Source organism: Malania oleifera, chromosome 13, assembly GCF_029873635.1.
Source record: "Malania oleifera isolate guangnan ecotype guangnan chromosome 13, ASM2987363v1, whole genome shotgun sequence".
In the NCBI taxonomy this organism is placed as follows: domain Eukaryota; kingdom Viridiplantae; phylum Streptophyta; class Magnoliopsida; order Santalales; family Ximeniaceae; genus Malania; species Malania oleifera.
Genome location: NC_080429.1, coordinates 41,734,892 through 41,755,387, shown reverse-complemented (window position 1 = coordinate 41,755,387; position 20,496 = coordinate 41,734,892). Strand labels below are relative to the sequence as shown.

General features: G+C 36.0%; 1 protein-coding gene across 1 annotated transcript; it reads right to left on the bottom strand.

Moving 5' to 3' along the window:
* Positions 1-11,892: 11,892 nt before the first annotated feature.
* On the bottom strand, positions 11,893-17,161 carry LOC131146468 (germin-like protein subfamily T member 2). Its single transcript, XM_058096095.1, has 2 exons — positions 17,119-17,161; positions 11,893-12,512 (listed from the first exon to the last, which is right to left on the bottom strand). The coding sequence occupies exons 1-2, from the start codon at positions 17,159-17,161 to the stop codon at positions 11,893-11,895; spliced, it is 663 nt and encodes a 220-aa protein (XP_057952078.1).
* Between the last annotated feature and the right edge of the window lie 3,335 nt (positions 17,162-20,496).

The window sequence follows — 20,496 nt, the reverse complement described above, 5'->3', positions numbered from 1 at the left end:
CTCCATGGGGAGCTCCGGTGTTATTTGTGAAGAAGAAAGATGGGTCCATAAGGATGTGTATAGATTATAGGGAAATTAATAAGGTGACAATTAAGAATAAGTATCCTCTACCCCGTATAGATGATTTATTTGATCAGCTCCAGGGTACACGGATGTATTCTAAGATTGACCTCAAATCAGGCGACCATCAAGTAAAGGTAAGGGTAGAAGATGTATCGAAGACGACCTTCAGGACCAGGTTTGGGCATTACGAGTTTCTTGTTATGCCTTTTGGTCTGGCGAATGCTCCTACAATATTCTTGGATTTGATGAATAAAAATTTCCACTAATATTTAGACCAGTTTGTTGTTGTTTTTATTGATGATGTACTTGTCTATTCAAGGAGCTATGAGGAGCATGAGACGCATTTAAGGTAGGTCTTATAAACGCTCAGGGAAAAGAAGTTGTACGCCAAGTTCAACAAATGTGAATTCTAGCTAGAGAAGGTTGTGTTTTTGGGGCATGTCATTTCGGGGGGTGGAATTTTTGTGGATCCTAGTAAAATCAACGCGGAAGTGAATTGGGCTAGATCGAGGAATGTCTAGGAGATAAGGAATTTCTTGGGGCTGGTTGGTTATTACCATCGTTTTGTTGAGGGATTCTCAGCATTATCAGGGCCTCTGATGTGACTGACTAAGAAGAACGTCAAGTTTGAATGGGACGACAACTGTGAGCAGAATTCCCAGGAATTGAAGCATAGGCTTGTCACGGCACCAGTGTTGATCATCCCGTTAGGGGGTGAGGGATATGTTATTTACAGTGATGTGTCCTTAAAGGGACTTGGCTGTGTATTGATGCAGCATGGTAAGGTGATAGTGTATGCTTCTAGGTAATTGAAAGGATATAAAAGGAACTACCCTACCCATGATCTTGAATTGGCCGCAGTAGTACATGCATTGAAGATTTAGAGGCATTACCTGTATGGCGAGCAATGTGAAATCTTCTCTGACCATAAGAGTTTAAATACTTTTTCACTCAGAAGGAATTGAACATAAGATAGAGAAGGTGGTTTGAGCTTATTAAATATTTTAATTGTACTATCAGTTACCACCCAGGGAAAGTAAATTTGGTAGCTGATGCGTTGAGAAGGAAGATTGTGGGGCCAGTGCTGGCAGCTATGGAGATTCAGTATCCGATCATAATGGAACTAAAAATATTTGGCGTAGAGTTGGTCGAGAGTGATCCTTAAGTATGTATTTCCAGTTTAGTGGTGCAGCCTACTATGCAGGAAAGGAATAAAGCTGCTCAGATGGAGAATTCAGAATTGGCAGAGGTGATGGTCAGAGTACAAGATGGTCAGGGAGAGAAATTTTTTATTACAAATGACAAAGCTTTGCGGTTCTGTTCTAGATTATGTGTTCCTGCCGAAGCTGATATCAGGAAGACCATTCTAGAAAAGGCTCACATATCTTTATACACAGTTCATTCCGGAAATACAAAAATGTATAGGGATCTACGAGAGTCTTATTGGTGGAGTGATATGAAGAAGGAGATTGCCAAGTATACACAGTGTTTGACATGCCAACAGGTAAAGGATGAGCACCAGAGGCTAGCAGGTCAATTGCAGCTACTTTTTATCCTAGAGTGGAAATAGGATCACAAATCTATGGATTTTGTTTTAGGGCTACCGTTGGCATTGCATGGCCAGAATGCAATCTGGGTGATTGTAGATCGTTTGACTAAGACCGCCCATTTCCTTTCTATCAAGATCAGCTACTCTCTTAATAGACTGGCAAAGATTTATATTCGGGAGATAATCCATTCTCACGGGGTGCCAGTGTCTATTGTGTCAGATCGAAACTCGCATTTCACGTCACGTTTTTGGAGGCTCTAGGGTCTCATTTATCTTTTAGCATGGCATTCCATCCTCAGCCAAACGAGTAGACGGACAGGATGATACATATATTAGAAGATATGCTTCGAGTATACGTGTTGGACTTTGAGGGTAGTTGGACCCAGTTTATGCCGTTGGTGGAATTTGTGTAGAATAACAATTATCAGGCCAGCATTGGCATAACACTGTTTGAGGCATTTTACGGTAGGAGATGTCATTCTCCTTTATGTTCGGATGAGATGGGTAAGAGGTGAGTTGTGGGACTAGAGTTAGTACAACAAGTGTATGATAAGGTTTGGCTCAGTAGAGATAGAATTAGTGTAGCTCAGAGCCAACAGAAGAGTTATGCTGATAACCGCCGTAGGAAATTGAAATTCGATATTGGTGATCATATGTTTCTTAAAATAGCTCTATTAAAACAGGTTATGAGATTTGGAAGGAAAGGTAAACTTAGCCCTAGGTTCATTGGCTCGTTTGAAATCCTAGAGAAAGTGGGGCTTGTTGCTTACAGGTTAGCTTTGTCACCTGTGCTTTCTAGGATACATGACGTATTCCACATTTCTATGTTGAGGAAATACGTCCCGGACCCTTCTCATGTAATTAGTTATGGTGAATCAGAACTCAGTGATTCACTAGTTTATAAGGAGGTACTGGTACAGATTTTGGACAGGAAAGAGCAGGATTGCGTAATAAGAAGATTCCTTTGGTAAAAGTCTTGTGGAGAAATCACACAATAGAAGAAGCTTCTTAGAAGCTCGAGGAACAAATAAGATAGAAATGCCCGCAATTGTTCCATGGGATTCAGTTATAATCAGGTAAAGTGTAAGTAATTATGTAATGTTTCTTTTGCAGGTTAGTCAGTGTATGTATTAGTTTAGTTAGTTAGTAGTTTAGTTTTGGGAGAATTTTATTTTATGTATGTAATCTCCCAGAACTCTGAATGTAACCGCGGTATTCCTCCGCCAGAAGTGAGGGTAAGTAATAAAATAAGTAGAATGTTTTCTTTAAGGGATGGTGAATCGTATGGATAGTAAATTTCGAGGACGAATTTTTGTAAGGAGGGGAAAATATAGAGACCCGACAAAAATTATAATGATTAAATAGTATAGAGGGAGGAGAGAAAAGAAATTTTAATTGAAATTTAACAAGGGTCTGCTTTCATCGACAAAGTAGCTCAGTGGGGTCGTCGACCGGGGCGCGTCTCATCGACGAGAAGATACCGAGAGGCGATTTTTCAACGCTGAATTTCGTCAATGACGAATTGCCGTTCCTCGACGAACTTCCTTCTTGGCCCTGTCAACGAAGTGACGTGGCTCGTCGACGAGTGCAGGTGTATAAATAGCTTATACTCGATTTTTCTGTAGCAAATTTCACGAAAAATCACACACACACACACACTCTCTCTCCCCTCTCTCTCTCTCTTTCTCTCTCTCTCTCTCTCTCTCTCTCTCTCTCATATTCATCCCTTCCTCCTTCTCTCTAAGATTTTGGGCTGGATTCTTACCAGTTCGGCTATCTGAGGCCACCACGACACTCCTGACAAAGTTCTCCTCAAGTCTACTGGAGTGGATCGTTGGTAGGGCTGACTTAAACTCCATTCCTAATTCAAGGTAAGACTTTTTATTCAATATTTGGCTAACCTACGGATGTAGGAAATGTAGTACTCAAAGAAATACTAAAGTTTTGTTCAGGAAAATATTGTTTTCAGGGAGTTGAATGGGGAACCCTGCAGGTGTAGGACTAGACACTGTAGGGGTTTTTCAGTAGTTAGGTAAGGGAGTAAACTAAAACAGTAATTTTCGATCAAAATTATTATTATTATTATTATTATTATTATTATTAGCAGATTTATGTTCAGAAAGCATGTATTATATATAAGTATTATTGAGAAAATGTATATTTGGGAAAATACTACTGTTATATAGGAATGTATAGTTTAATATGAAATGTCAGGAAATATGATTTCAGAACAGATTGTATGATTTTATTTAGCAATGTGTGGCATGAATATTATTTTACGTACATCGTATTATGTTAAGTCAATTTTACAGTTAAAGCATGTTTGAGGAATTTTCAAAAATAATAGGATAATGCAGTGCATTGTGATTTCAGAATACATGATAAGTAATACATTTATTCATATCAGTATGTATGTTATGTTCGGTGTAAGGTCGTGATGATAGCTTGCGCAAGGCAGTGGATTGTACATGTTTTCAATGTAAGACCGCAGTTATGAATATATTCGGTGCAAGGTCGTAATTATTTATGTTATTACAGAAATCAGAAAAATATTATCAATCTATTTACGTTAAACAGTATATTATCATGTATTATATGTTATCAGAACCCGGATGATAGTTCGAATCATTTTCAGGAGCACGGTACTGTAGCTATACAGTTTAGTTCAGTTCAGACTTGTGCTAACTGCCCCTGCTAGTAAAGAGGGGTGGGAGATGGATAGTCTATGTGGCTTTCGGTATAGAGTTGTAGACGTCCACCTGACAGATCGGACCAGGGTGTGGCAGGCTCATCGTACTTACAGACATTTTTGACTCGGCAGTGGTCGGCCAACCATTGTTGGGTCTTGCCTTCGGGCTGCACAACCCGTCATGGTGGGTAATACATGACATCAATTAGCTATTCATCCTAAGTAAATTTCAGAATTACTAGTTATATCAGATGGTTTTATGAACAGTGAAATAGAGTATGATTTAGTATATTTATAAAATGATGTATTTTATTCAACTATGATATTATCAATGTTTTCAAGCATAAGACATGTACTGTATATCTATTATAGCACGTAAATATTCATGTTCCCACACAACTATATTTAGTTTATTTCCCTTACTGAGAGGTGTCTCACCCTAGCTTAAATCATTTCAGGAAACCCAAAAAGTCCGGCGGACCGAGGCCGCCGTTTAGGCATTGATTGCCACCCCCTACGAGAGTGAGTCATTTGAACTAGGGTCAGTAGGTTTTTGATTTTAGATCCTAGATATATCTTTTGATGATTTAGGGGATTGTATAAATATATACAGTATTATGATGGTATGTAGGTAACTCTAGTATAATGTATCTTATGGTTTGGTGAATGAAATTTATGTTTACTGCTACTTAAGTTTCCACTGTGTATGACAGGTGTGTCCTTGTTACCCACAGATTCAGGTTGACTTTGTTATGTTTTAAGTTAATGATAATTAATATGATTGATTATGCAGTAAATTAAACAGGTCGTTACAGAGGTGGTCCAGCACGAGTGTACATGATGATCTCGACCGAGGCAAATATTGCCAAGGGAGCAAGTATAAGTTTATGTCTAAGATAATGAAAGTTTTATTTAATTGTAGTTAATGTAGAAATTTAGACGGTGATATATATTGAAATGTATAAGATATAGTGAGTTAATAAATTTTAGAAATGTGAAGAATGATCGGGTAGCGAATTTCGATGACAAAATTCTTTTAAAGAGGGGAGAATGTAGTGATTCAAAAAAAAGTATTAGTGAATTAATTAATAAAACATTATTAAATTGAATTTATTAAATACATAATATGATGGATATATAGGTATATATATATATATATATAATATTAATATACTAATATATATATATATGAAAGCTTAGACATTAAGCTTTCCTCAAGAACAAAATTTCCTAAAGAAACAAAGAACGCCCTCCCTAAACGCTCACTGTCTGTCCTCACCTCCTTCTCTCTCTCCATATTTTCTCGGCAAATATTCGGCCAATCAAAAAACGGAAGATACCGTTGGGTTCCTATCTCATCCACCAACATTCCTATCGGAGTGTATTTTTCATAGGAGTGACGTAGGCACCACTCCTGGGGTAAGGTACACTCCCTCTCTTTCTTCAATTTTTCCTTAAATTTTCAGCTAAATTGACGATCGGGCACCACCACGGGGTCCTAGTCTTGATCGTCGTCATGTTGGCCGGAGCAAATTTTCAATTTTGGGATCCTAGGCACCACTCCAAAGCGAGGGAGATATTTAGGGAGTTAAGAAAATTGGTTATTTTTTATATTTTAATTGTTTATTTGGAATTTATGAGCCTTGAAAATGTTAAATAGTATTTTATTTGAGGTTGAGTTAATTGAACTCGGGTTATTGAATCTGTTGGGAATTAAGAAAAAATTCCCGAAACCTGTTAGAAACAAAAATAGAGAAAGAATACACGCCAAAGAAAAATCAATCACACGTACAAGACAGTATTTACGTGGTTCGGCAATTTTTCCTACATCCACGGAGTTGCAGGGATTTCACTATTATCAGGAAGAAAATACAGAGAGTGTGGCAGTACAATGCTCTCCCTCTCACTCTCTCACAAAGTGCGACCGCTAACCCTGATCACCCAAAAACAATCATTTTATATGCTACGCACAGGGTTCCGAATGGGCTATAAGACGGGCCCAAAAGAAAGGTCGGGTCATCATCCTAATTTAACAGAATCATTTTATATGTTGCGCACAAGCCTTCGCTCCATGGAAAAAGCCTTAGGATAGAAATCTTTCATTAAAGAAAGGTCGGGTCATCATCCTAATTTAACACAACAAGGCTCCATAAAAGCCCAATAGAATCAGGGTTCAGGTGAGCGTTGCAAGCATCGTTTCGATGTCCCTACGGGCGTAATTCACGAAACCAGGTAAGAGGAATAGACTAAGCCAGTAGTTTTTGTGAATTCACCAGTTAAAATGGAAAATTTATGTGTTAATAAATATATATGATTAAAATGTGAGTTTTAAAAGAAAAGTCAACCATTTGAACTGTGGTTTTTGAGCCTAGGGCTATAGTTATTATTTTTGAAAATGGAATGATTAAAGTAATGAGTTTTCTGGAAATTGCGGGGATAATTTGATGTGTATATTTAGTAAAACGGATTATGAACATGGGTTGGCTTTTTTTATTTCAAATGATATAATTATGCGTATTACTTAAATAGTGTGCCATGAGTAAAATGAAAATACTAGGTTGAGTTGTGATATATATATATATATGACATGTTGGGAAATACTGAGATGTATTGGGATTATATTGCATGTGTATTGTTAATCAGAGCTGGATGTGAATGTTAAATTGTAATGTATGATTTGAGAACTCTAGTGCACCATAGTGAGGCACAGTACTGTTGCGTATTGTTAACCTAGTAAGGCTTTCGCCTCTTGTTTTGATGATAACAAATGTAGAAAAGCTTAATGACATTATGTGTTCAAGTAATGATGTTTTCAGGAATCTGAAAAAGCCAAACTTAACAAAGCTTCAAAAGATCATTATCAAGCTTAAAGGTGTATGGTGTATCAAGAAGTGATCAAAGTGGGAAGCACGAAGACATCTGAAGATGAAATGAACCTAAAGCTTTAAGATGATCATGAAATTTCAAAGAACAAGAAATGTTCATATTGTTAGGAAATCTTCATGTAAGTACTTCAAAGTTAAAAATGTCATTATGAATGAAATGAAGCTCATTAGGGGATAAATATGGACTTAGAGACTTTATTTTAATATACCAAAAAATGTTTTTCAAAAGTAAGAAACCAAAGAAACCAAATGTCTTTGAAAAAGAAAGAAGGAAAGTGGTTGTGTACTACCCAGACGACTGAGGTTAAATCCACAGGCAACCAAAGATTTTTGCTAAAGAAAATCAAATAGGCAGTGTACCTTCAGGCGCCTGACCCTGTGTCTTCAGGCTCCTGAATGTACCTCAAGCTACTGAGGTTGCATTTCAGACAACCGAAGTATGGCAACGGGCAAATTTTTTAAACTTCTCTTTTTTAAATTTGATTGACTTGTGCCCTAATAATTTTGGAAACTTTGAGGGCACTCCAAGAAAACTTGGGGAGCACGAATGAAAGTGTTTTTGAAGCCTATATATACATGGTTTATGAGAATCAAAATACACCAAACATTGAAAATTCCTTCTAGATCTCTTTCACTCAAAGCTCCTTGCTATTTGTTTTTTAAAGCTCTGAATTGCTACGAAATTTCTGAGAAATCTCTGAGCTTTTACAACTTCTTTGAAGCATCCGATTTTTGTTCTTGATCCTTATCAAAGAGCAGTAGTCTGGTGATATTTACATAGAGCTTCTTCATTCTTTTGATATTTTGAATTTGAAGTATATTAGTTTGTAAATTGTACTAAGCAGCTCTTTGTGTGAGCATTATTTGTACACATCTATTTGAATTGTTTCTTGTAGATTGATGATTCCAAGGGTTGTTTGGATCGTTGGCTAAGAAAGTAGATATTGCTTAGAGAGGCGAGCTTTAACCTAGTTAAGGAGTGACTGGACGAGGGGATATCGTTTGGAGAAGGCGGGCTCTAGCCTTACCCAAAGAGTGTTATAAAGGTTTGTTCCGCCCATTAAAGGAACAGGTTTAGTAATCCTTTGGTGGTTTGACAAAGGCGAGGACGTAGGCTCGGTATAAGCCGAACCTCGTAAAAATTCTCTCTTTCCTTACTCTTTATTTTCAGTACATATTTAAATTGCGTGGATGGTTTAAATTGAAAATCTTATATACTACGTATATTTGGGAATCAAGTAAACTTAAAGTTTTATTTTAATTTGGATTGCAGAAACCGAAAGGGAGTACGTTGGTTAAACCATATCTTGCAGAAACCATACGGGAGTACGTTACTTGGTTAAACATCCCAAAGAGAAATTAATTGAGATTTTATCTGAATTCTAACTATTTGGAAAGAGTGATTGGATTTTATATTGCACATCATATTGAAGAAGCAAATACATTTATACAAGGCTTGGTTCAAATTTGGCTAATATAAACAAACAACCATCTTGAGTTTTTATATTACATAAGTGTTGTGTATTGGCTTGGTTGTTTGCTTTTTAATTATAGTTGATTGGTTTGGTTGAATGATTGGATGTTTGTATGGTTAAATATTAAATAAAAAAACTAAGTTCTTGAGTGCTTAACAAATTAAACAAACAAGTCACAAATTGGTTAAAAGAAATAAAATAAGTTTAAGAATTCTAAAAAGGAATTAAAAGAAATTTTTTAAAAGTTCAATTCACTCCCCCTCTTGGGAAGCTATTCCTAATTTCACGTGTGATTTTTGGTAGAGATTAGTGCACCCACAGGTCTCGTGGAGAATGTGGAGACGGGATGGTCGATTGTGCTGTGTAGGGTAGAGTTCCCCTTGGAGTCAAGACCAGTGTGGGAAAGCCAATCTGACTTACAGACTGAAGAGGTTGTTTTTTGATTTAACTCTGGTGGGTTGACCAGGGTAAGTCCAGCCTTCGGGCCACACAATCCATCATGGGGGGAAGCATGACAGTGATTATCCATCTAATAGTAAGTTCTAAATGCATAATTGTTTAATTTGACAAGTGAATAATATGACAACAGAACATGTGAATGTAGATGTGAATACAGAGTAGCATGAAATTAGAGTAATGCGAAATGTGAATGTGAAATGTGGATGATGTGAAATGTGGAAGTGAGATTCGCGTGCATGATATCAAAGTAATGCGAAATGTGAAAGTGAATTATGTGATGTGAAATACTGAGAATATGAAAAATGAGTAAAACAGATATAATAGATACAGAGTAAAGTAAATATGTATAATATATTGTAATATTATATTTAGTTGGGGCAAAGTATACACTCCGCCTGAGGGCTTGCTGAGAAAGGCAAGTGCCCTGATTAATATCAGATGTAACCATACTGGGCTGCATAACATATTAGGGCAGAGGAAAGCTACTTGTTTGGGCGGGTAATCTTCCCTATTCTCAGGAACTTCTGCTAATAAAATTTTTTTGAATGTGTGTGTGAGTATGAGATAAACTATCCACTCGAGTGCTTACTAAGTAAGGTAAGTGCTCTGATATGCTTCAGTTGTAGCCATGGGTTGCACAAGGTATCAGAACAATCACCCCAATCCTTGGGAACTCTCGTTAATAAAATATTCTGCATATGTGTGGGTAGGGACGGGGAATGGTTTCATAACTGTGATACTTTTATAAATGATGATTATATATTTGTGCACAAACCTCATGTTAGCCACACACTAGTGTTAATCTATTCTGACTTACTAAGATGTGTTTCACCCGATATGGAATTTTATCTTTTTCAGGAGGACTACGTGATCGAGCTCAGTGAACTCGGGGCTTGGTGTAGCGTTTTTGAGAGAGAGAGAGAGGATATAGACTTTTGATGTAAATTTTTGGGTTTTGTTTAAGTTTTCTGAGATGTATATATGTTTGCGAATACTAGGTGTTGGAGAATACCTTTTGAGATTATAGATATGTATTAACTTTGGTATATTATTGAGGAGTTGTTATTATTTCCACTACGTAATTGATGTAAGAATATCAGATACAGGTAATGGAACACGTGGCACCCGGGCTCCACTTGGCGGGTTCAAGGCGTCATAACGTGGTATCAGAGATATATTTTAAAATAACACTCTGAACCCTAGTTTCGGGTTTGGGGCATTACACAATCATTCTGAAATACTAACTATCCGTGAAACTAGTAGAGAATGTGTGTGGCTCAAATCAATGATTTTTCATATTCAAGCAAATTATAGTCTTCAATCAATGAAGGATATTCCAACAACTTTATATAAAGACAACACTGCATGTATGGCTCAACTACGAGGAGGATACAAAAAGGGTGACAGAACAAAGCATATATCTCTAAAATTCTTTTATACACATAAACTCTAAAAGAATGGTGATATAGATGTTCAACAGATCTGATCAAGTAATAATCTAGCAAATTTGTTCACCAAAACTTTGCCTACTACAACATTCAAGAAATTGATTTATCTCATCAGAATGAGACATCATAAAGATCTTAGTTGAAGGAGTTAATATATATAAGTGACATCCAATGTGGAGTGTTATGAAAAATATGAATGTCACCCCAATAAATGCTTAGCTATCTTTGTTGCCCAATATAAGGGCACCCTCCCCTTCTCATTTGTAACACATATATTTGCATGTTTGTATACACATTTGCATGCTTGAAGTAAGTAGGCATATATAAAGAAGATGGGAGATAAAAAGAAGAGAGATATCTTGTACAAAACTAGTTCCAATATTTTGTATAAGATTGGTTCCATATCATCTTGTAATTCTGCCCGAGATAGTGAAGTTTTTTATCCCATTCGCTCATGGAGTAGGTATATCCAAACCACGTAAAATTTTTGTCTTGTCTCAATTTATTTTTCTATTTGTTTTCCTGCATCTTTTATAACATTATTCAAAATTTGAAATGTTAATCATGTAAAACATATCAATGAAAGTTTAGATTTTTGCTATGTTGTAATCAACAAACAGAAACCCTTTTCCATGTTTTAGGTGTTACCTATCTATGAATTTGCCAATAAATATTTTTCGAATGGAGTCACCATGCTTGTTTTACCAGAATACGATATACATATATATATATATATATATATATATATATATTATCACTAGCTACATCTTTAATTGGTACATATATATATATATATATTATCACTAGCTACATCTTTAATTGGTACAAATGGATCATGTGAAATTAGAGGGAATATAATCTAATTTATCATTTAATTTCTTCATCTTTATCATTCAAAATTTCACTTTATTTCATTCCCATCCCATTGCATTCGACATACCAAACACAAGTTCATAATTTGACGGCAAGAGAGTAAGTTTTTAGGAGTCAACTTCTAAGAGTAATGTCGTATTGTCACATTAAAATTAATCTCGACACATAAACCACATGTGACAATAATATTATATATGTATATTCTAGATTTCAAACCTCCAAAATACCCAAAAAAGAAATGCTTTAATCGCAGGAAAAACCTTGTTTTATTATTCATATATGACAAAGAAATTATTGCGTCAACAGAACATGAAGATCAAATTACGAACACAATTAAGTCTCAAATGACTAATGACAACAATGATCAGCAAGAATGGGCAGAGAAGAAAACACAACAAGAATCGAAATTCACCAGGCAATCCAACCTATTCAAGATCAGCGAGCTGAAGAATTAACCAAACTTGGACTTGATGCCGTTAACCACACTCTCCTCAACCTGGAAGGCCAAAGTCAACACGTCATTAGGAATAGAAGGCTTTGAGCCAAAGAGAGTTGGGGGGGGAACCACAGCCCCTGGCAACTGGCTATTGAAAGCTACCAAGATAAGAGCCTTCCCCACCCCGACATTCTTCTGAAAGTGCACAAGCCCTCTTGGTATGACAAACATCTCCCCAACGCCCAAAACCTTGGAGTAGTACACATTCCCTGTGGTCACAAACCCAACAAGCACCTTCCCCTCGATGACCACCCCGGTCTCGGTGGCCCGTGGGTGCGAGTGGGGAGGGTTAAGCCCTCCCGGGCCGAAGTCCACCCGAGCCATGGAGATTCCGAGCGTGTTTAGGCCTGGGAACGTGAGCACGTCGGCTGCGGTCACCGTCGCTCCGAAGAGGTTGGTTGTGTTGGCCTCCTTGGACAGCCCGGAGTAGAAGAAGTCGTCGGAGGTCGTGTTGGAGGCGGGTTTGCATGGGAAGCCATTGAGGGATGGGGAAGCTTGTAAGTCTCCAACACAGAAGTCTTGTAATGGGTCTGGGTCGGAAGAATGGGAAGGGGAAGGGAGAAGTAGCAGTGACCCTATCGTCATGATTATGTAGAGTGGTGGTGCAGCCATGGATTTTTGATTTGGAAACTGGTTACTTATGTGCTTGAAGGCGGTGTTTGTGTTGGTGGTTTAATTTATGGAGGGCTATATATAGATTGCTCCTTGCTTTTTAAGGTGATGAAGAAAGCTCAGAAATATTGTCTTTGATTTGGTAAAATAATGGGAAGGAGAAGCAATTAGTTTGGGTAGGTTGGTGTTTGACAATGTGTACAAATATGTATGTATAGGAAAGATATTATTCTTAATTTTTTTTTGGGGTATTCATTATCTATGAAATGAGAAAAAGTCTGGCTCATTAGAAAATGACCTTTGAAATGAAGATCGTGAGACTGATTCCAAAGTCAGCAATTCCCAACCTCAGCCACAATACAATTTTTCGTATCAATAATCGGCGCCATTTGCGAGAATGCAATTTTAAGTTGAAACTCTCCCATTAGAAAGATGAAGAAGAAGAAGAAGAAGAGGTCCTTTGAGGCATGGATGGATGCGTCGTACCCAGGTGCTAACTTCAATTTTATTATATTAATTGATACATTGAAGCAAACAGGCCTGTAAAGTTACCAACTGCTTCTCCTACACTCTTCATTATTTTAAAAAAGATAAAAATAAATTATTGAAGCAGCAGGAAAACAGCTAATGTCCTTTTTTAGGTTAAATAAAAAAGACTCATCTCTTTTAAGATTTTAAAAAAGATAATGTCCATTTTTAGGTTAAATAAAAAAGACTCATCTCTTTTAAGATTTTAATCTCTTGAAGGGCTTAAGCTTATAGTCATGATCATAATATATAGCTTGAAAGTCTCCTTTTTATTTTGAAAATCAAGGTTCATATTTCTCCTACTCTTCTTGAATATCTTTTCGGGGAAAAAATATTTTGGGGGGTTTTATTTGAAAAGTCTCAAGTATGTATCATCTTTCATATATATTTTACTTGATTGCCTTGTTTTGCAAATGGTTTTTAAGGTCCAACTTCTCCTACACTCTTCATTAGAAAAATTATTTTTGGAGAAAATTTTGTTTATACAAAAAAGACTTGAGTTTGAGCATATATTTTATATTCTTATCTACGTATATTGGTTGAAAGTCTTCTTGAGATGTTAAATTTATAAAGGTCAATCATTTTTTTTAAATGAAAGCCCTAGGTTCTCCTCTTCTTTTATTGGAAAATATTTTTGATAATATTTTTGGGGTTAGTTCAAGAATGCTTTGAACATATATATTCATTGACATATATATTGCGCTTGAAAAGCTTCTTGATAATGTCTTGAGCATGTATTCAATTTCATATACTTTGCTTGGAAGCCTTTTAATTTTCGAATTTTAATTAAAGGTCATTTTATAAAAGAAAAATCATTTTCCACACTCTCATTTGTTTTAATTGGAAAATATTTTTTGAGAGAAATCCAATACTCTTCTGAGCTTCATTTATAAATCATGTGAGAATGCATTTAGTTTTCAAAGTGTACAAATCAGTTTATTTGAGAAGCATTTTATTGTACAAAAATTTGTTTTTTGAAATAGCCATTCGCGGTTCGGGTTGTGAACCGTGGGCCAAGTGAGGGTACATCACTTGGAGAGGGTAGCTTCGCCCTGTGAAGAAGTGGATGTGGAGGGTAGCCTTGCCCTATGAAGAAGCGGATGTAAAGGGAGTTTCGCCCTGTTAAGAAGCAGATAGTGAAATCCTTGGATGGTTTACCTAAGGCGAGGACGTAGGCGGGTATAGTCAAACCCCGTTAAAATTTGCGATATCTCTCCATCTCATTTAAATTTTCGCACTTTAATTTCCGCATATGTATGAATGTTTATTTATTGTTATATTTATTTTTCATACATGCCTTCAAATTTTAAATGAGATATTTGTTGGTGAATCAACGAAGATTAAATTAGCCAAATATTTTTTAAATCCTAATTCACCCCCCTCTTGGGATCGCACCATAGCTCTCAAACTCTGTTTATCTTGATGTTGCTGATTTCCTTGTAAATCAAGATGAAAATAATGATGTAATATTTTAACATATAAAGTAAGCAATATTGTATTTTGATTTTAATAAATTATCGTATTTATTGTTGCTATGATCAATTATAATTATGGGTTTTTAAAATATGTATTGTAGTGTGAATTGTCTTAAAGTTTTGATCAATTCTAAGATGTCTTTAGAAAAAGTTTGTCTCACTGACAGTGCTACAACACACACAATTCTTCAAGATAGAAAATATTTCCATTACTTGAATATATCTTAAACAAATGTTAATACAATATTTGGTTCTACAAATTTGATTTAAGGTTTCGGAAGAGCTAATATAAAGTTACCCAATAGTAATATTATAAATTGATGAAACTTTATATTCCAGCAAATCCAGAAGAAATTTGTTAAGCTTTAAAGATTTAAAACTTAATGGATATCACATTGAAACAACAAATGAAGGCAGTATTTGATTTCTAAAATACATTTGCCTCTTATAACAATTTATCATACATTTGCCTCAAAAACATACAAATTCTATCATTTGATAGTTTAGTCATTGCCATTTTATTACGAGTTTTTTGTCAAGTGTAAAATAGTTATTTTGATAGTTTAGTCATTGTTAGTTATTGTAACTCTGCATGGTTACAATAAGCTTTTGGCTTGCTTGTGGATAAGGCTAAACCGATCAAACCATGAGAGCCATGTTATAAAAATACAGAAAAATAAATAGGAAAATAAATAAATAGAGATGAGGCAGAAATTTACGTAATTCGGTTATGCCTACTCCACGGGCAAATGGGATCAAAAACCTCACTATCACGTTATAAGTCACTCTTCTAATCATAATTTTGGAATTTTTATGGTACGTGCTTGGTGTGCTATAGTATTAAAATGGAGCATAATTGAAGTTTGCCTCTGAAAGATTGAAAATTAAAATAAGTTTGCCACAAGGCTTAAAAATATGTGTTTTTATTCAATCCTACTTACCATTCAATGCATTAAACATTAAAATGGAATCAAATATACAATTTTAATAATCATTTCATGAGTTCATAACAAGAATAATCATATTTTTATATTAAATCAATTCCTATTTAATTGTTATTCTAGTATATCTCAATTCTATTCCACCAATCAAACATAATACTACATCAAGGCCCAAAATAAATCATACAAATGGGCTTGCCAAAGCTGAAAAATCCTTTAAAGTCATTATTCACTAGACTACAAGTCTAGTACTTGAAATGTAACTAGGCCAACAAATATTATTATTTGTTATGAAAAATATGAATGTCACCCCATCTTCCACCCCTTCGTTTTTCACCCCAATAAATGTTTAGTTATCCTTATTGCCCTATATAAGGGCACCCTCCCCTTCTCATTTGTAACACACATATTTGCATGTTTGTGTACACATTTGCTTGCTTGAAGTAAGTAGGCATATAGAAAGAAGAGGAGAGATAAAGACAAGAGATATATCTTGCACAAGGTCGTTCTGATATTTTGTACAAGGCCGGGTCCAAATCATTTTGTAATTCTAGCCCAAGATAGTGAAATTTTTTATCTCATCCGTCCGTAGAGTAGGTATATCCAAACCACGTAAAAATTTTATCTCATCTCTATTTATTTTTCTGCATCTTTTATAACACGTTATCAGCACGAGACTCCAACTATCTAAGATATTTCTTTAAATTCTATTTAATTTATTTCTTGTAACTTTTACTCCACAAGAGTATAATATTCTCTAGAAGAGAATATGTCTTTTAAAGTTTAAAGAATATCAATATGTAGAAAAGATGGTTAGATAGTCCCCCTAAAGAGGCTATATATTTAAATCTTTCGTTTATATATTTCATCTCCCGAAGAGATATACCTCCTAAAGAGGATATGTACCTAATCTTCATAAGAGATGGTAAATATTTACTTCCTGATGATGGTATATTTTTAACCTCCTGAAGGAAGTTAAATTCGACCTCCTGAAGAAGTGAAACATTTATCCTCCAGATGAGGTAGTATATTTAACCTCCGGAAGAGGTCGTAAATTATTACCCAATTTAATATTATAAATTGGAATCATACTCCTGAAGAGTACAAATTGAGAAAAATAATATAATGTTCCTAAAGAAACATATTTAAGTACCTCGGAAGGGTAGAAATAATATTATATTACTATTTCAGTTTTTTTTTTTCAATTTTTACATTTTGTTTTCTAAATTGTCTTATTATTGTTAATTTATTCAGATGTCAAACTTAAGAAAAGATGAATTTGTTCCCCTTGACATCAAAGGCAACAATTATTTATCATGAATTTTTGATGTTGACATCCATCTAAATGGAATGAACTTGGGAAACACTATTTTAGATGGAAATACGACATCCCTGTAGGATCATGTAAAAGCTTTGATCTTCCTCCGTCATCATTTAGATGAAGAATTAACTACTAAATACCTCACTATTAAAGACCCACTTATCGTATGGAAAAATTTAAAGGATAGATTTGACCATAAAAAAAAATTGTGATTTTATCACAAGTTCAATATAAATGATTGCACCTCAGGTTGCAAGACTTTAAAATAGTCAACGAATATAACTTAGCTCTGCATAAGATTAACTCGAAGCTAAAATTATGTAGTGAAATATTACTGATGAAGACATGCTTGAAAAAATTTTTACTACTTTCCATCCAACTAATATGTTTGTATAGCAGCAATATAGGGAGAGGAAATTTACTAATTTTTCTAAACTTATATCATGTCTTCTTGTCATTGAGCAAAATAACGGGATTTTGATGAAAAATCACCAAACTCGTCCGACTGGTTCGACCTCATTCCCTAAAGTGAATATGAATATATCTCGTAGTTGAGGACGAGGTCGTAGGCATAGTTGTGGTCGTGGTCAAAATAACTACTAACATCAATGTGAGGTTGCAATCTCTCAGAAGAGGAATGACCCCTAAAAGAGGGATGGCCAACAGAGCGGGTAAATTATCAAAATCAACGATTGAGGCAGCATGAAACTTAATGTTACAAATGGAGAAGAAAAGGTCATTGGTGGCGTACCTATTGTACGCCCAGTCACTTGGTAGATCTATACCAAGCCTTTATAAAAGAAAAGGAAAAGAGTAAAGAATTTGAAACAAATTTTGCTAATAATGTTGATCCAATAAATCTTAATGTTGGACCATTTAACTCTATTGACTTTTTGAGTCAAATCCCTATTTTGATTATGACAAACCACAGTATCTTATTTGTACATTTAGTCTTTGAAAAAGTTAAATCCATATAAGCACGGATGATGATGCAAAATGGATGCCTTAAAGTATCTAAATGAACACATCATGAGGCATATTCCATGGATATGTATGCATGGGCAAAATACTGAAGACTTTATGCTTTTAAGTTGTAATATTATTATAGATTTAAATGTATGCATGCATCTCATGATTTGAATTAAAGCTCAACCAAGACCTTAGATTGACCTTAGGCACATAAATTTTTCATGAAAACATTTTTCCAAAACAAGTTTCTTTAAAAAAAAAAAAAAACCCTTCATGTTTCATCTGTTGCATTGATGAACACTTTTCTCTATCAAACACTCCTTATCTTAAAAGGTATTCAACATGAAAGTTATGTTATTTTTTCTTAACTTTCTGTTGATACCAAAAACTTTCAATTTCAAGTTGTATAGAAAAAGTTATATTCAAAATACTAGAAGGTGTCTGCAGTAGAAAATTCCTTTCATGTTGAAAACTTTCAGGAAAAAAAATAGCTGACGGTTTTGGAAAGCCCAGAAAAATCATCGACGGTTTTGTACATGTCATAGTGCTCAATGGGCATAAAACGGCTAATTTTCAAAATAAAATCATTTCTTTATTCCCCAACGGCCATAAAACGGCTACTTTGGGTTCTTGCCTATAAATACTAGCCTAAACAACTTGGAAGAAGTTAGAGAATCATATTAAACTTGTTTTTAATCCTTCTTTGATTCTCTCACATGTTTATACCCCATTTTGAGCTTTAAATTTCCATTTTCTCCTACTCTTCTCTTATTTAAAAATCATTTGTGGAGAAAATATTCTTGGATTTTTTATTTGAAGAGGCTTGGGCATATTCACATTGCTTGAAGGCCTTGTTCATTTTTCTATGCTTCTCAAAGGTAAACTTCTCCCACTCTTTTATTTGAAAATATCCTTTGGGGGGGAAATTTTTTAAGAAAAACTTGGAGGGCTTGAGTGTAACGCTCCAACCTAAGTCTGTTAGGGAGCACTGCACCTCTTCTCCTCCACCTGGACCAGACAACAAGGGGCGGGGCTTATTGGACTAATGACTTACCCCACAGATCAACACGTGTCCTTTTTAATTGTTTTTTCCTCACTCACACACTTCCTGAGAAAACTTCCCAGAAGGTCACCCATCCCAAGATTACTCCAAGTCAAGCACGCTTAACCATGGAGTTTTTATGGGAAGGCTCCCGAAAAGAAATGTGCACCTTATTGATATAGATAGCAACATCTAATCCTTTTAAGCCTTTCTTCCACGGGGTATCACATTCTCCCCCACTTACATAACACAACGTCCTCGTTGCGAACCCATATTTCCAAACCCAGGCAATATGAATCTTATCACACTTCCGACTGGGTAATGGTTCTGATACCATTTTACCATTCTCTTCCTTAATTAAATCCATATATCATGGTTTGAGTTCTTACAACCTCCCCTCAAAAATTTTGTCCTCGAAATTTGAAATCTCTCATTCACGAACTCATTCAAACATACACTCGACTTTAGAAAGAAAAATCGGCGACTACTACAACGCAGCCCCGTCACAATATATATACATACCCTCACTTATGGTGGGAGGAATACCATGGTTACATACATAAACCATCTCAGGAGTTCACAATAACACACACTCCCAATGACTAACCACCTATTATCCAAAACAAAGTAGGGTAATGTACACATACTTAGAACAACTGTGGATACTTCCGGCGTATCTCTACTTCCAGCTCCTAAGAAGCTTCCTCAACATCATGATTCTACCACAATACCTTCACTAACGGTATATCTTTGGTATGTAGCTTCTGAACTTTGTTCATAATCCGAATAGGTATTTCTTCATCCGCTAAAGTATCCCCAATTTCCAAGTCCTCATAACTAACAACATATGATGGATCCAACACGTACCTCCTCAACATGGATGCGTGAAACACATTGTGGATCCTCGAGAGTGCTAGGGGCAGTGCAATCCTGTAGGCTACTTGACCCACTCGCTCAAGAATCTCAAATGGTCTGATATATCTCAGGCTCAGCTTTCCCTTCTTTCCAAATCTTATCACTTCTTTCATCGGAGCGATTCGCAGAAATACCTTAACCCCCCACCTCGAACTCCAACTCACGGCGGTGAACATCCGCATAACTCTTCTGCTGACTCTGAACCAATTTAATCCTATCCCGGATCAAACCCACCTTCTCAGACGCCTGTTGCACGAGTTCAGGTCCTAACACTTGACGTTCACCAACCTTATCCCAATACAGAGGAGATCAACACTTCTGACCATACAGAGCCTCGAACGGTGTCATCCCGATACTAGCCTGGAATCTATTGTTATAGGCAAACTCCACCAGTGGCATAAACTGTATCCAGCTACCACCAAAGTCTAACACACAAGCCCGTAACATATCCTCCAAGATCTGTATTGTTCTCTCCGACTATCCATTAGTCTGGGAGTAGAACGAAGTACTGAAAGTAAGCTTTGTCCCTAGTGCTTCCTGCAAGCTCTTCTAGAAATGAGAGATTGTCAGGATGAAGCGCTACCGGTTCTTCTAAAACCAATTGGTGGTAGAAGGGGCGCAACCTTTTCCTTTAAATGGCAGCGTAGAGCCCCGCACTAAGCGTCGGGTGGACATGAGGGGCTGCACCAATTCTAAGCAGGGGTGTCGACAGGTTGGCACGCCAAGCACTGTCGAGCTGGAGCCCACTGCTACGAT